This window comes from Mercenaria mercenaria, chromosome 7 (genome assembly GCF_021730395.1).
Source record: "Mercenaria mercenaria strain notata chromosome 7, MADL_Memer_1, whole genome shotgun sequence".
Lineage (NCBI taxonomy): Eukaryota > Metazoa > Mollusca > Bivalvia > Venerida > Veneridae > Mercenaria > Mercenaria mercenaria.
Window position 1 is genome coordinate 708,587 of NC_069367.1, and position 14,532 is coordinate 723,118.

The 14,532-nt window shown below is 34.3% G+C and overlaps 1 protein-coding gene across 4 annotated transcripts; it reads left to right on the top strand.

Moving 5' to 3' along the window:
* The first annotated feature begins 1,105 nt into the window (after positions 1 to 1,105).
* Positions 1,106 to 11,606, top strand: LOC123543242 (protein hook homolog). 4 transcript variants are annotated; one of them, XM_053547321.1, is made up of 7 exons: positions 1,108 to 2,842; positions 3,137 to 3,253; positions 3,860 to 3,976; positions 4,545 to 4,661; positions 5,580 to 5,696; positions 6,616 to 6,732; positions 10,604 to 11,600. In XM_053547321.1, the coding sequence occupies exons 1-7, from the start codon at positions 1,999 to 2,001 to the stop codon at positions 11,008 to 11,010; spliced, it is 1,836 nt and encodes a 611-aa protein (XP_053403296.1). In that variant the 5' UTR covers positions 1,108 to 1,998; the 3' UTR covers positions 11,011 to 11,600. The 4 variants fall into 4 exon arrangements, with proteins under 4 accessions (XP_053403299.1, XP_053403298.1, XP_053403296.1 ...); XM_053547324.1 differs by lacking the exon at positions 3,860 to 3,976 and having other exon boundaries at positions 1,106 to 2,842; positions 10,604 to 11,606; XM_053547323.1 differs by lacking the exon at positions 6,616 to 6,732 and having other exon boundaries at positions 1,107 to 2,842; positions 10,604 to 11,605.
* The last annotated feature ends 2,926 nt before the right edge of the window (positions 11,607 to 14,532 follow it).

Below are 14,532 nucleotides of genomic sequence, written 5' to 3' on the forward strand. Positions count from 1 at the left end.
AGAAAGATGTTCATGTTTTCCCCACTCTGGTTCTCAAAAAAGGAAAAAATGTTTTATACTGACAGATCACATTATTAAACTTCTATATTTGTGTTTTCTTTTTTTATTGCCATAGATTTCAATCTAAGGCTTCAATAACAGATGTTTTTTCCCCATCGGTGTCATTTTTTGTTTACTTTCGCCGATCATAATACAGAACAATGTGTAATTTGATTTTATTATTCATATTTCCCTGAAATATTATTTCTTATTACTAATTTCATAGTTCTCAGTATAGTCAATCTAAATTTCAAGATAATCTAACTAACGGGCCATTTTGTGTGAAAACAGTTTAACTGCATGTTATTAATAAACATCAGTTAAAGTAAATGTTTTCTGTAATTCAGTCTACCTAATTCTAGGACATGTCTGAAATGCATTTATAATTCTTAATCAGAAAAATAATAATATGTATAACATCATATGATCATCACACAATCCATTGAGTTTATATAAACAACACATATCTCTCTCAATGTTTGTCCGAATCCTTTAACCATAAACCTGGGTTTTGTCAGGTAATTCTAAAAACAGACACAGGGGCTGATTAGAGAAAATACTATTCTGTTTATACTAAACACTTTATGCCTATATAATAATACCAGAATTGTTTAAAACTTGAAAAAGGAAATAAAGTATTTTATTTATTATTTACCCTAAGTATATCTTGTAACACGCGATATTTTTTCCTTGTAGTTCTTACTTTGTCCTCATTGTCCTCAAAATAGAAAGCACGCATGCATGTGATAAAAAAAAAGAATTTTACAATTTACCTACTTGATAACAATTACATATTTCAAGGATACTTGAAGCGGATAAGAGCGGTTAATAAAACCTCATACAAAAGCTTTTGCAGTACAGCAAATTCGGTAGGCAAACACTATTAAAAGGGGCGCATTATAAGATAATTGCCAAAGAAAATAAACCTTCGCACAGCGGCAACTTCTACAGAACAAATGCCCCTAATCATGTGTACTATTAGACGGAAGCCATAGACAATTAATCATTGCAGAGCAGCATATTCGGTAGATCAAACACTCATAAACTGGGGCGTTATTAGATGGACGTCATAGAAAAGCACCTTCGCAGAGCAGCATCTTCTGAAGAGCAATCATTCCTAAACAAGTCATAATTAGATCAACCTAACAGTAAATCAAGCTTTGAAGAGCTGCAGCTGTAGAACAATTATATATTAGTTGTTTGGATGGTGTTTACCTTAGAGATGTTTAAGGCTAAGAGGAAATGACAAAAGTTTCAACAGGTTGACCGTTCACATTATTTTCGGCATTGACATAAATGGATTTTGGCTAAATATCTTTCTGTTCTTATACCGTTGAAAATACAAAATTTAAGGTCTGGAAAATTACAATAATTTACAAATAATACTCAATCAATTCCCAAAGACAGTACGTATAACACTGTAGCGATGTTAGTGGTATGAATATGGTACGGAATATGGTACGGTGTGGGCTAATTTTAGTTCAAACACTGTTGATTGTTCTTCTATGTTTCTCTTATATAGGTTTGATACAAGAAGGTCATTTGCAGATTGAACACAGCGATTTCAATAGATGAGCTATTTGGATCATTTTATCTCAAAACTTTAGTTTCCTATAATATCCCGTGTTCGGTCTAATTGGCTGACTAAAAATGTTATACGATAAAGTACAATGTAAAATGAAACTCATCAGCTCTACACTTTCCTGACATTTTATTTAAGTTATTTACACGTGTATGCGAATTCATTCATTTAACAAATGCATACACAAATAAATCACTTCAATACTAAATATCTCTTTCTACGCCCCTGAGCAGAGCTACGGTAAAAAATAAAGAACTTATCAATGTGTAAGTAGGCAATTACATCATATGATCAACGTTATGATATATAAACTGTAGATGCTGAAAATATTGACTATGTGCAGCTGAAGGCACTCTCATGAAAAGATTCTAACAACTATGCACACAGTTTTGGCTAATATGGATATTATACGAATGAAATCAGTGTTAGTATGCGTTACTTGCATAGTCCTCATGCCAGGACATGCCTGTGAATTGGATTCTGATGTCGTATTTAAAATATTTGATAAACTGGACGAGGTTATGAAGGAACAAAGAGACCTAAGGCATAGTTTAGATGTGGCAGTTAGCAATATGAGACATCAGACTAACAGGATGACGAATGTAGACGAAATCACTAACAAGATGGAAAATCAAGCGGACAAAGTTGCTGCGTTAGAAGAATCCATCAACAAGATAAATAAATACGCTGACAGAATAACGAATTTAGATGAAACCACCAGCAAGATTGAAATGCAAGCGAACAAAATCTCCAGTTTAGAAGAAGCTACTAACAAGATGAAAAAGCAGGCTGACAGAATAACACAATTAGAAGAAATTGTCAATAACATCGAAAACAAGCCTAATGGAGTAACAAGTGTTGAAAATGAAGTGCAAAAACTGAACAACCGGGTAGCAAAACTAGAAAATAGTACCTTGAACAATGAAAAAGCTATCTTAGATGTGACACGTCTTGTAACGGAAAATGACATGAAAGCTGTTGCTAAGATATCAGAGTCATCTATAAATGCTATAAAACACGACGTATTGAGGCAGTCTGTTGCGGTTCGAAAAATGGCATCCGCAGAGAAGATGTTATTACGCGGAAAACAGAAGTCTCTCGACGAAAAATTCTTAAATTTCACAAATGAGGTGAAATTGCAAATATCAACAATGAATGTTTCAGTAGAATCGCAAATTTCCTCATTTGAAACAAAAATAGTGAGCATTGAAAGAAGTCAAGGTAAAAGCTTTTTAGAGTATTTCATTTTATATCAAATGCTGCGGCACAAACTGTTTTATAAAGAGTATGAATTGGAAACCTTGAACATTACAGGTTAGCTGCTTCATCGAAAGCGTTTACAAGATTTTAGCCTTTGCACAATTCAAACACATCCAATATATTGAAATAAAAATTAACAAAACTCATGAAATTACTAAAACCATATTATCTTTTATTTCAAAAGTTTCATCTTACTTATTATAGTTCTCCTTTTAGTATTTATGTATCACTGTGACAGAAATATTGTGTTTTCAGAAACGCTTCAACAGACAGCAAAGAAGGAACTAGACCATCACACGAAAACGTTAAATAAAGCTAATGAGAATATTCAGCAGCTGACAACAAGAAATCGGAATATCGAAACAAGACTAGGTAAAACCGATTTAAAATTAATCTCCCTTAAAACCCTCTTTATTACATAAAACAACAGAAATGAAAGCTACAGAAAAATCCTTTTTTTCATTCTAGGCCTTGGTAACCATAACTATCAAAATTCATTGTTACACTTTATTATATATAGTGTTCAGAATTCAAAAATAAACAATTTCAAATACTAAAATGTGTGATATAATTTTATGCATGTATTAGTATATTAACCATTGACATAATTGCTTTGAATTATAACAGATTAATCGAAACTCATATTTAAAAAAACAAAAAAACTTGATAGTTATAGAAGTTTCGGTCTCTGCATAATTATTTTAAACATGTCCAATATACTTAACTACATGTAAAAATCACCTGTACGTTACTATAAAATTATTTAGCTTGTCATTTCAAATGGTTAGCCCTACTGATATAATCCTTGTTTAAAGTACTTATTTAAACCGAACACTCCATCCCCTATAGTAACTGTAATTTGGAACGACCTTAACACACTAATCCTTGTAGTAATTTCCAACCATGTAGTTAACTCTAAATGATATTGTTCTTGCTAAAGTAATAAATAACTAAAAGGATATACATTCTGTGTTTTAGAAACACTACGAGAGAAAACAGATAAGGTATCGGACAACCATAAAGTAATTTTGACTAAAGTAAATGGTGATATTCAGGGACTGCAAACAAGAATAGCTAAAGTTGAAGAAAGTCAAGGTAAGACCCCTTCCTGTATTTCATTCTGATATCAAATGTCCCCGGCGAGAAATGTTTTATCTCATGCTTGAATCAAACATGTATGTTGGTCTATTGTGTTTAACCTCGTATGTGTAATAAACATTTCGGCCTTTAAGAAAGAACAAAAAAATTAAATTAATTCTCTACCACCTCTATATATCTATATTTATTTATTTTAACGACCTTAACACACTAACCCATGTAGTAATTACAAAAAAAAATCACCCTACTTAACCTTTAGCCTGCTATATTTCTAACATGGACTGGTCAATCATTCAATTTGGGCAGTGCCATTTATTATTTAAAGTGGTGTTCACTGAACATATACTAACTGAATAGGAACAGTGTAGACCATGATCAGCCTCCATTGATGTGCAGGCTGATCTTGGTCTTCACTGGCCGCAAAGGTAAAATCACTTGCCGTCAGCAGACTAACGGTTAACCTCTAAATAAATTGTATAATTTCCATCGATGTGGTTAATGCTAAATGATATTGTTCTTGCTAAAGTAATAAATAACTAAAATGATATACATTCTATGATTTTAGAAACTCTACGAGAGAAAACAGATAAGGAATCGGACAACCACAAAACAATTTTGACTAAAGCAAATGGTGATATTCAGGGACTGCAAACAAGAATAGCTAAAGTTGAAGGAAATCAAGGTAAGGCCACTGACTGTATTTTATTCTGGAATCAAATGTTCCCGGCGAAAAATGTTTTATCTCAGGCTTGAATCAAACATGTATGTTGGTCTATTGTGTTTAACCTCGTATGTGTAATAAACATTTCGGCCTTTAAGAAAGACGAAAACAATTACATTAATTCTTTACCACCTCTATATATTTATATTTATTTATTTTAACGACTTGAACACACTAACCCATGTAGTAATTACAAAAATAATTTTCATCCTACTTAACCTTTAGCCTGCTATATTTCTAAAATGGACTGGTCAGTCATTCAATTAGGGCAGTACCATTTATTATTTAAAGTGGTGTTCACTGAACATATACTAACTGAATAGGAACAGTGTAGACAATGATCAGCCTGCATTGATGTGCAGGCTGATCTTAGTCTTCACTGGCCGCAAAGATAAATCATTTGCCGTCAGCAGACTGAAGGTTAACTCTAAATAAAAACAAAGACAAATATCAAGCAGGGAATGCCACGTACCAAAATCACAGCCTCCCCAAAACGAAACCTACAGCACGCAGACGTGCACATTACAAACACACACACATACACGCGCGCACACACACAAAGCCAACACACGAGGACAAAACGAACAAACAAAGGAACACAGTGGGGCACCGCCTTGGAACGGTCAGTGGCAAAAACACCACTGGGGAGCTTAAACAGGTTTATGGTGCGCACCCAACCTCACTCTTACCCCCCACCATGTTCCAAAGACACGGGGTGGTGTAAATAAAAGTAATCCCCTCCAGCTGAATCTCTAACACACGTAATGGAAACAAAAAGGCATGAAATTGCATAATTTCCATCGATGTGGTTAATTCTAAATGATATTGTTCTTGCTAAAGTAATAAATAACTAAAATGATATACATTCTATGATTTTAGAAACTCTACGAGAGAAAACAGATAAGGAATCGGACAACTACAAAACAATTTTGACTAAAGCAAATGGTGATATTCAGGGACTGCAAAAAAGAATAGCTAAAGTTGAAGAAAATCAAGGTAAGGCCCCTTCCTGTATTTTATTCTGGAATCAAATGTTCCCGGCGAAAAATGTTTTATCTCAGGCTTGAATCAAACATGTATGTTGGTCTATTGTGTTTAACCTCGTATGTGTAATAAACATTTCGGCCTTTAAGAAAGAAGAAAACAATTACATTAATTCTTTACCACCTCTATATATTTATATTTATTTATTTTAACGACCTTAACACACTAACCCATGTAGTAATTACAAAAATAATTTTCATCCTACTTAACCTTTAGCCTGCTATATTTCTAAAATGAACTGGTTAATCATTCAGTTTGGGCAGTACCATTTATTATTTAAAGTGGTGTTCACTGAACATTTACTAACTGAATAGGAACAGTGTAGACCATGATCAGCCTGCATTGATGTGCAGGCTGAGCTTAGTCTTCACTGGCCGCAAAGATAAATCATTTGCCGTCAGCAGACTAAAGGTTAACCTCTAAATAAAAACAAAGACAAATATCAAACAGGGAATGCCACGTACCAAAATCGCAGCCTCCCCAAAACGAAAACTACAGCACGCAGACGTGCACACCACAAACACACACACATACACGCGCGCACACACACAAAGCCAACACACGATGACAAAACGAACAAACAAAGGAACACAGTGGGGCACCGCCTTGGAACGGTCAGTGGCAAAAACACCACTGGGGAGCTTAAACAGGTTTATGGTGTGCACCCAACCTCACTCTTACCCCCCACCATGTTCCAAAAACACGGGATGGTGTAAATAAAAGTAATCCCCTCCAGGTGAATCTCTAACACACGTAATGGAAACAAAAAGGCATGAAATTGCATAATTTCCATCGATGTGGTTAATTCTAAATGATATTGTTCTTGCTAAAGTAATAAATAACTAAAATGATATACATTCTATGATTTTAGAAACTCTACGAGAGAAAACAGATAAGGAATCGGACAACCACAAAACAATTTTGACTAAAGCAAATGGTGATATTCAGGGACTGCAAACAAGAATAGGTAAAGTTGAAGAAAATCAAGGTAAGGCCCCTTACTGTATTTTATTTAGGAATGAAATGTCCCCGGCGAAAAATGATTCATCTCAGGCTTGATATCAAACATTTATGTTGGTCTGTTGTGTTTAACTTCGTATGTGTAATGAACATTTCGGCCTTTAAGAAAGAACAAAATAATTAAATTAATTCTCTACCACCTATGTTAATTAATAGAGAATTGCATTAATGCGGTTACATCTATAGTAATTTCTGAAGAAATACCTTAATACACTAACCCCGATCATAATTATAAAAGAACAACCTTAATTTTCTAGTTTATGTGTCATCCATGCATATTTACATAGTACAAAACATTTAATAAATACATCAATTAGGCATAGGAAATAGAGATCAATATAATTGCACCTTTACTAATCCTACCAGGTGTTCTGTATTACAAAAGTGGATCTATTGTGACATTTTGATACAAGCAAAACTGTATTATCTGCACTATCATTTACCTACTGGTACTTCGTTTTATTATTGGCTTGTTAAAAGTTAATTTTTTACCATATGTAAGTTGACAGAATCATAGGAACCATGTCTTGAGGGGTAAATCAAACACAAATGAATAAATCCTTAATGATTTTGTTGTGCAAAAAAGTATGATATTGTGTCTTAAACATTTTTCATTTTCCACTCAATTGTGTAATTCCAAGGGAAGTAAACTAATAGATCTCTACTTATAAGTACTAGCCCAAGGCAAGAGTTGTCATTCTTTGTGGATCACAACTTTAAAGTAGAAATTAAAACTTCTGTTATTAATATTAACAAAACTATCATAAACTTCACATTTGTGAAATCATTTTTGGTTATTTCAAGGACTTGGAAATTAATTTCTAGACATTATTTAATGTAATTCTATCACTGAAAATTTTAGGGCCTATCTCTACATCAATAAAAATCATGGCCAATCTATCATGGATTTATAGGAGACTATTATTGCATAACTTAAAAATACTTATTACCGCCTCGATAGCCTAGTGGTAGAGCGTCCGCTTCGAGTGCGGGAGGTCGTGGGTTCGATTCCCGTCCGCGTCATACCAAAAACGTGGAAAATGGTACCAGTAGCTCCCTTGCTTGGCGCTCAGCATTAAAAGGGAAACTGGCCTCTTCTCTCATACCCTCGTGGCGATGGATTCCATCAGGAATGAGGTGTCGAGAGTGATTAATATAAGTTGTAGAACTTCCTTCACCATCGACCTAAAATAAATTATGTATAAATTAAAAATACTAATTAAAAAACTTGTTCAATGTAACTGTTAGGGTATATTACTGTCTTAAGATTCATATCTACAAAATTCTAATTATATATTCCATCCACAAATACAGTTAAACACGTATGCAATACATAATATTGATATTGCTTATTAACAGAGCATATTGCACTTAAATCAACTGTTGTTTTCAATAAATAAATAGACAGATAAATAAAAATTAATTAATTAATTGATTAATGCAATGAACGAATAGAGGATTAAGGATTAAGACACGTAACAAATTCTAACATTTAAACCATGATTAAATGCCATTTTGTAATATATGATGTATGAACAGAAGCATTTACATGATTAACTTTAGCCTGCTGGTGGCAAATAATTGTGCCTTTACGACCTGTGCAGACCAAGATCAGCCTGCAAGGACGTACAGGCTTAACATGGTTTGCACTGTTCGCTCTTCAGTCAGTAAAATTTCAGTGCCCCGTCTGATAATAAATGGTTTAGCCCAAATTGAATGATAGACCAGTCCAGTTTAGAAATTAAGCAGGCTAAAGATTAAAAATTAGATTGCCATTGCTAATCCATACTTTATCATCTGCCATAAAATAATGAAGATGATACTGAAAAAAGAAAAAAATGTGACAGTACTGCGCATAATAAGAAATGTTCTAAAAATCATTTATCAACCCTTATCAGAGGTAAACTGATAGCAATGATTATCTACATTTAACTAAAAACATAAAAGTAATTACCTTAAAACAATGATAGCGCATTTATGTACGATAAAAGGAACCCTACATTTGAATAAAATGCAGTTTGGTAAATGTAACCTTTTTAATGATATAAAATATCAAAACGTATATGAAGTATATATAGCAGGTTTTGGCAGTTAATTGGCAATACATCTATAGTAGTTACTACATTAATATTCTATAATACACTATCATCTAGTGGTCCTCTACCAAGATTTTTCAAATTTTCCACATAGCGTGAAATATTGCCCCGCCCTAGGGGTCACATGCTTTACAATGATTTATATAGGGAAAATTTTGAAAATCTTTTCGTCCAACACAACTGGGCCTAGGGCTTTGATATTTGGTATGTTATTGTTCAAGTTATCCCTCATATCAAAATATGGCCGTGCGCAAGGGGGTCACATGGTTAACATTGACGTACATAGGAAAAAATATTAAAAATCTTCTTGTCAAAACCACAGGGCATAGGGCTTTGATATTAGGTATTGACATAATCTAGTGGTCTTCTACCAAGTTCAAATTATGCACCTTGGGTGGAAAGAGGCCCCGCCCCGGGTGTCCAAACTTTATATAGTCTTATATAGAAAAACAAATCTTCTTGTCGGAAACCACAAGACCAAGTCCTTTGATATTTGGTATCATTGCCTTAAGGTCCTCTACCAAAATTGTTCATGTTAAAACCCTTGGGTGAAAAGAGGCTCCACCTCAGAGTTCCAAGTTTTACATAGACTTATTTAGGAACAAACTTTAAAAATTTTCTTCTCCGAAACTACAAGACGTAGGCCTTTGATATTTGATATGTAACATTACCTTGTAGTCTTCTACTAAGAGTCTTCAAACTATGTCCCTAGGACGAGAAGATGCCCCGCCCCGGGGGTACCAAGTTTTACATAGAATTATATAGGAAAAACTTTTAAAAAATCTTTTGTCATGAAACTCCAAGACCTTGGCTTTAGATATTTTGAATGTTGCATTGCCTAGTAGTTCTTTACCAAAATAATTCGGTAAAAAGAGGCCCCACCTAGGGGTCCCATATTTTGCATAGACTTATATGGAAAAAACATTTAAAATGTTCTTGCCTGACACTACAATTGTGATCCTGAAATCAAAAGAAGCCCTGCCCCCTGGGCCCCAAGTTTTACATAGACTTAAATAGGAATAAAAAAGTTCTTGTCTGAAAGTTCAAGTCTAAAGCCTTTGATATTTTGTATGTAGCATTGCCTAGTGGTTCTCTAACAAGATTGTTCAAATTATTCCCCTGGGAAGTAATATCCAGTGATAAACTTATCTGGGGTATTTGAAACTAGAGATTTTCCTAGTAGAAAGGTGAAAATATGGAAAAGTTAAGCGCATATTTTAAATTGATCACATCAGTTTGGATTCTAGCATACCTAATTCAAACAAACAATATAATTTCTGGCGAGGAGACACAGTCTGATTGTGATTCCAAATAGCTGAAACAGTTCACCATGCTTAAAACTGAAATGTCACAGTTCAATGAAATAATTGAGAATCAACAAACCTAAATTAAACCTTCAAAATAAAATCACAGGTATCGCAAAAATACTTTACAAATTATTATTATGCAAATATTAGCTTCAATAATACATTATTGGTAGTATTATTACCTTACAACTTACGATGTTGTTTTCATTTATTCCGTTACAAATGTACACGATAACTATTGCAATAATCGTTTCTTCTGCAAGATCAGTTCAAGGTCAAATTAAAGCACACACTTCCAAATGTCCACGTCATATTTTCAATTTCAATAGTTTTAGACAGATCCCGACATTTTCAGTGTTATATTTTCACCTTATTTCATAGATTGAAAGAAATAGTGTCTCTATAGGTTGTAAAAAATGTTTTATTTACCTTGCAGGATTGCAGCAAAAACCGATTGCCTTCCTTGCGGAGATAACAAATAGCATTTCTGGATCCAGTTTCCGCGTCTACTTCCAGAATGTCAAGCTTAATCTCGGGAACTCTTACATTCCACATCATGGGCTATTTATAGCTCCAGTAAACGGTACATATTTGTTTTCCGTATCAGCTTGTTCTAAGGCGGGCAGATATATTACATTGTCCATTGTTGCCAAGAATAGCGCTGCTGGCCACCTTTTAGCCGGGTGCTCTTCCATTACAGACTGCAATTCCAAAGATTTTCTTTTGTGGCTTCAAGCTGGTGACGACGTTTACATTCGACACAGTGGTGAAGGCGATTATCTCTTCGCTAACTCGAAGTATGGTTATCCAACCTTTTCGGGAGTACTTGTACATGCGGATTAAATTCACGCAATATCTACATAACTCTAACAACAGTCTATGATCATGACAATAGTGCACTTTTCCTAGGATCGACATGAAGCTTGTATGAAGTAATGACGTCACGGTGTTTTATTTGAGAAGCATTATTCGTTATCCATAGAAATTCATATTATTGTCACTATGATAAATAGATGTAACCAGATTATCTAGTATTGTTGAATAAAGGGTATTTTTTTTCCAAATTTTCTTATTTTTGCATTTGATGACGTAAAGATATGAGAAAATTGTATCTCCTTAGGATTTGTTTCGTCATCCATTTCTTTAGCTTTAACACAATTGTGAATTTACGTCCAAATGTTCAAGCTCGAAATATGCTGAAAATTTGAATTTAACAATAGTATGAAAGAACATTTTTTTTATTGCTGAATCTGTGTATTTTCAATGTAGATTCTTTATTTACGGAAAACAAATAATGTATAGAATGTAATTCTATTTTTATTTCTTTTATTTTAATTCTCGGTAATTTATAATTTTGCATCGGTAATTTATAACAGTAATCCTATCAAGCCAAAATAAAATTAGCATACTGGAGCGTGTGCGTAGAACGTACAAGAAATATTTGAATTTTTGACATCCCGTTAACCTTTACCCTACTAAATTTCTACTAAAATTAACTGGCCTATCATTCAATGTGGGCAGTACCACTTATTATTCAAAGGGGTGTACACTGAAAATTTGCTAACTGAAAAGCGAACAGTGCACACCATGAAAACCCTGCACGAATGTGAAGTCTGATCTTGGTCTGCTCTGGTAGCAGAGGCAAAATCTCCTAATCTCCGCCAACAGGCTAAAGGTTAAATGAACAATCTAACACTTTAGACAACAACACACTCTAAATTTTACTAATTTAGCAATGAAAACGCATGCGCACATTGGGAACTCCGCTCTGTCTACCTGTATTGCGGATTTTGTCGTTTTCATTGCAAAGCCGGACTCAATTCACTTCCTTTATTTAAAAAAAAACAAGAGGGTCATGAAGGCCCTGTATCGCTCACCTGACCTATTGACCTAAAGATCATCAAGATTAACATTCTGACCAAGTTTCATTAAGATATGGTCATAAATGTGGTCTCTAAAGTGTTAACTAGCTTTTCCTTTGATTTGACCTGGTGACCTAGTTTTTGATCCCACATGACCCAGAGTCGAACTTAACCTAAAGATCATCAAGATTAACATTTTGACTAAGTTTCATGAAGATATATTTATAAATGTGGCCTCTGGAGTGTTAACAAGCTTTTCCTTTGATTTGACTTAGTTTCTGACCCTACCTGACCCAGATTCAGACTTTACCTATAGATCATCAAGATTAACTGTTAACTAGCTTTTCCTTTGACTTGACCAGGTTACCTAGTTTTTGATCCTACATTACCCAGATTCAAACTGGCCTTTATGATTATCAAGATTAACATTCTGACCAAGTTTCACGAAGATACAGTCATAAATGTGGCCTCTACAGTGTTAACAAGCTTTTCGTATGACATGACTTTGTGACCTAGTTTTTGACCCAACATCACCCAATATCAAACTTATCTAGGATTTTTTTAGAGTAACATTCTGACCAAGTTTCATTAAAATTGGGCCAAAATTATGACCTCTAGAGTGTTAACAAGGTTTTCCTTTGACTTGACCTGGTGACCTAGTCTTTAACCCCAATTAACCTAATATCTAACTCATCCAAGATTTTAATGTGGGTAATGTTTTGACCAAGTTTCATAAAAGTTGGGCCAAAATTGTGACCTCTAGAGTGTTAATAAGGTTTTTTTTTTTATTTGACCCGGAAACCTAGTTTTTGACCTCAGAAGACCCAATATCAAACTCGTCCAAGATTTTATTGAAGGTAACATTCTGACCAAGTTCCATTAAGTTTAGGCCAAAATTGTGACCTCTAGAGTGTTGACGTCGACGGACGACGGACACAGGGCGATCACAAAAGCTCACCTTGAGCAATTCGTGCTCACGTGAGCTAAAAAATGGCGTGAGAACTGCCTTGTCATTTTAGCTCACCTGAGCCAAAGTCTCAATGTGAGCTTTTGTGATGCCCGTCATCCGTCCGTCCGTCAACATTTTCCTTCAAACAAGTTTTCCTCTGAAACCACGGGACCGAATTTACAGAACTTCAAAGGAATGATTCTTGTGTGGTCCTTTATTAAAGTGTTTCAAGTGATGTTGTTTCAAGCAGAACTCTGGTTGCTGTGGCAACCCAAAGGAAAAGCTTTAAAACTCTTCTTCGAAACCATAAGGCCTAGAGCTTAGATATTTGGTATATAGCATCATCTAATAAACCTCTATCAAATTTATTCAAATTAAGGCCCAGGATTAAAATCTTCTTGTCTGAAAGACCAATGCCTAGAGCTTGCACATTTGGTGTGTACCTTCATCTAATGGACCTCTAACAAGTGTGTTCAAAATATGGCCCCAGGGTCAAAACTAGCCCCGTCCTGAGTGTAACATTCTAGATTCATTAAGTAAAATATTGATCAAATTTGAAAGAACTAATTCTAGATGCATACTTAGAGGTTAATATACGCACGGCTCTGGCGTGCATTAATGCCTTTAATGCATATTTTTGGTTGCATTACTCAAGGGGAGTAATTACAACTCCCGAGGCCAGTTTTCTCAAAATCTGTGTTCACTCGTACTCGAAAGCAATATGGGGAAAATTTAAGTGGATGAACTAAACGTATTTTTTGCGCATTTAGAAAAATTACACACTTTCTTGACGGTAAGGAGCGATGTTAATTCGCATCTATGTATCTATCAAACTTTAAGAAATTAATTCGTATTTAGATCTATATCATCTATAAGATTTATCTTTCTGCACTTCGGTTACATCCGTACATAGTTGATATCCGTATGGCCTTTTTGTCCTACAATTCGCCTAAATGTGATCATTGTTGGACAATGTAAAATTAAGTGATTTGCCTGATAAACAAATATTTCCTTTAGTTTTGCCCAGCCGTAAATAGGACTTTATTTGTCATACTCGTGTTAGGATTTATTAAATCATTTTGTAGTTCATATTTGAAAAGGGAATATTTTCTTGTAGGACATTATTCCAGTTTTAGAACAGATTCTTTGAAAGTCAACATTCATTATCTTCTTTTGCCATTTGTGATTGAAAGTTAACCTAATACTTACATAAGAACATGTTGAAAATGGAAAAATTAAACAAACTAGTGTTTAGTATATTTCTTTTGCTTCACATATATTCAATGCAAGTTAACACTGCTAGTGCCGATGAAGAACCACGGTTGGAATCAAAATGCGACTGTGATCTTAAACTACTGGAGAAAATTGTCATAATGGGAACGGAATTGTCGCAATTCAGAGAATTAATAGAGAAGCAACAAGCAAACATGGAAAGACAACAAACGGAAATGAAAGTCTTCGAAATTAATTGACAGATAGGCTTTATAGAATTTAAACGTTATTGCATATAATCTTGATGATATATAAATTGTTATTTCTTACTCCAACCGTTTA

Excerpts from the sequence above, each read along its gene's own strand:
- LOC123543242 (XM_053547321.1), top strand. The coding sequence starts at position 1,999 with ATGCACACAGTTTTGGCTAATATGGATATTATACGAATGAAATCAGTG. Across the intron at positions 3,977-4,544 it reads TAAAGTTGAAGAAAGTCAAG|AAACTCTACGAGAGAAAACA; the intron begins GTAAGACCCCTT and ends CTATGATTTTAG. Across the intron at positions 6,733-10,603 it reads TAAAGTTGAAGAAAATCAAG|GATTGCAGCAAAAACCGATT; the intron begins GTAAGGCCCCTT and ends TTTACCTTGCAG.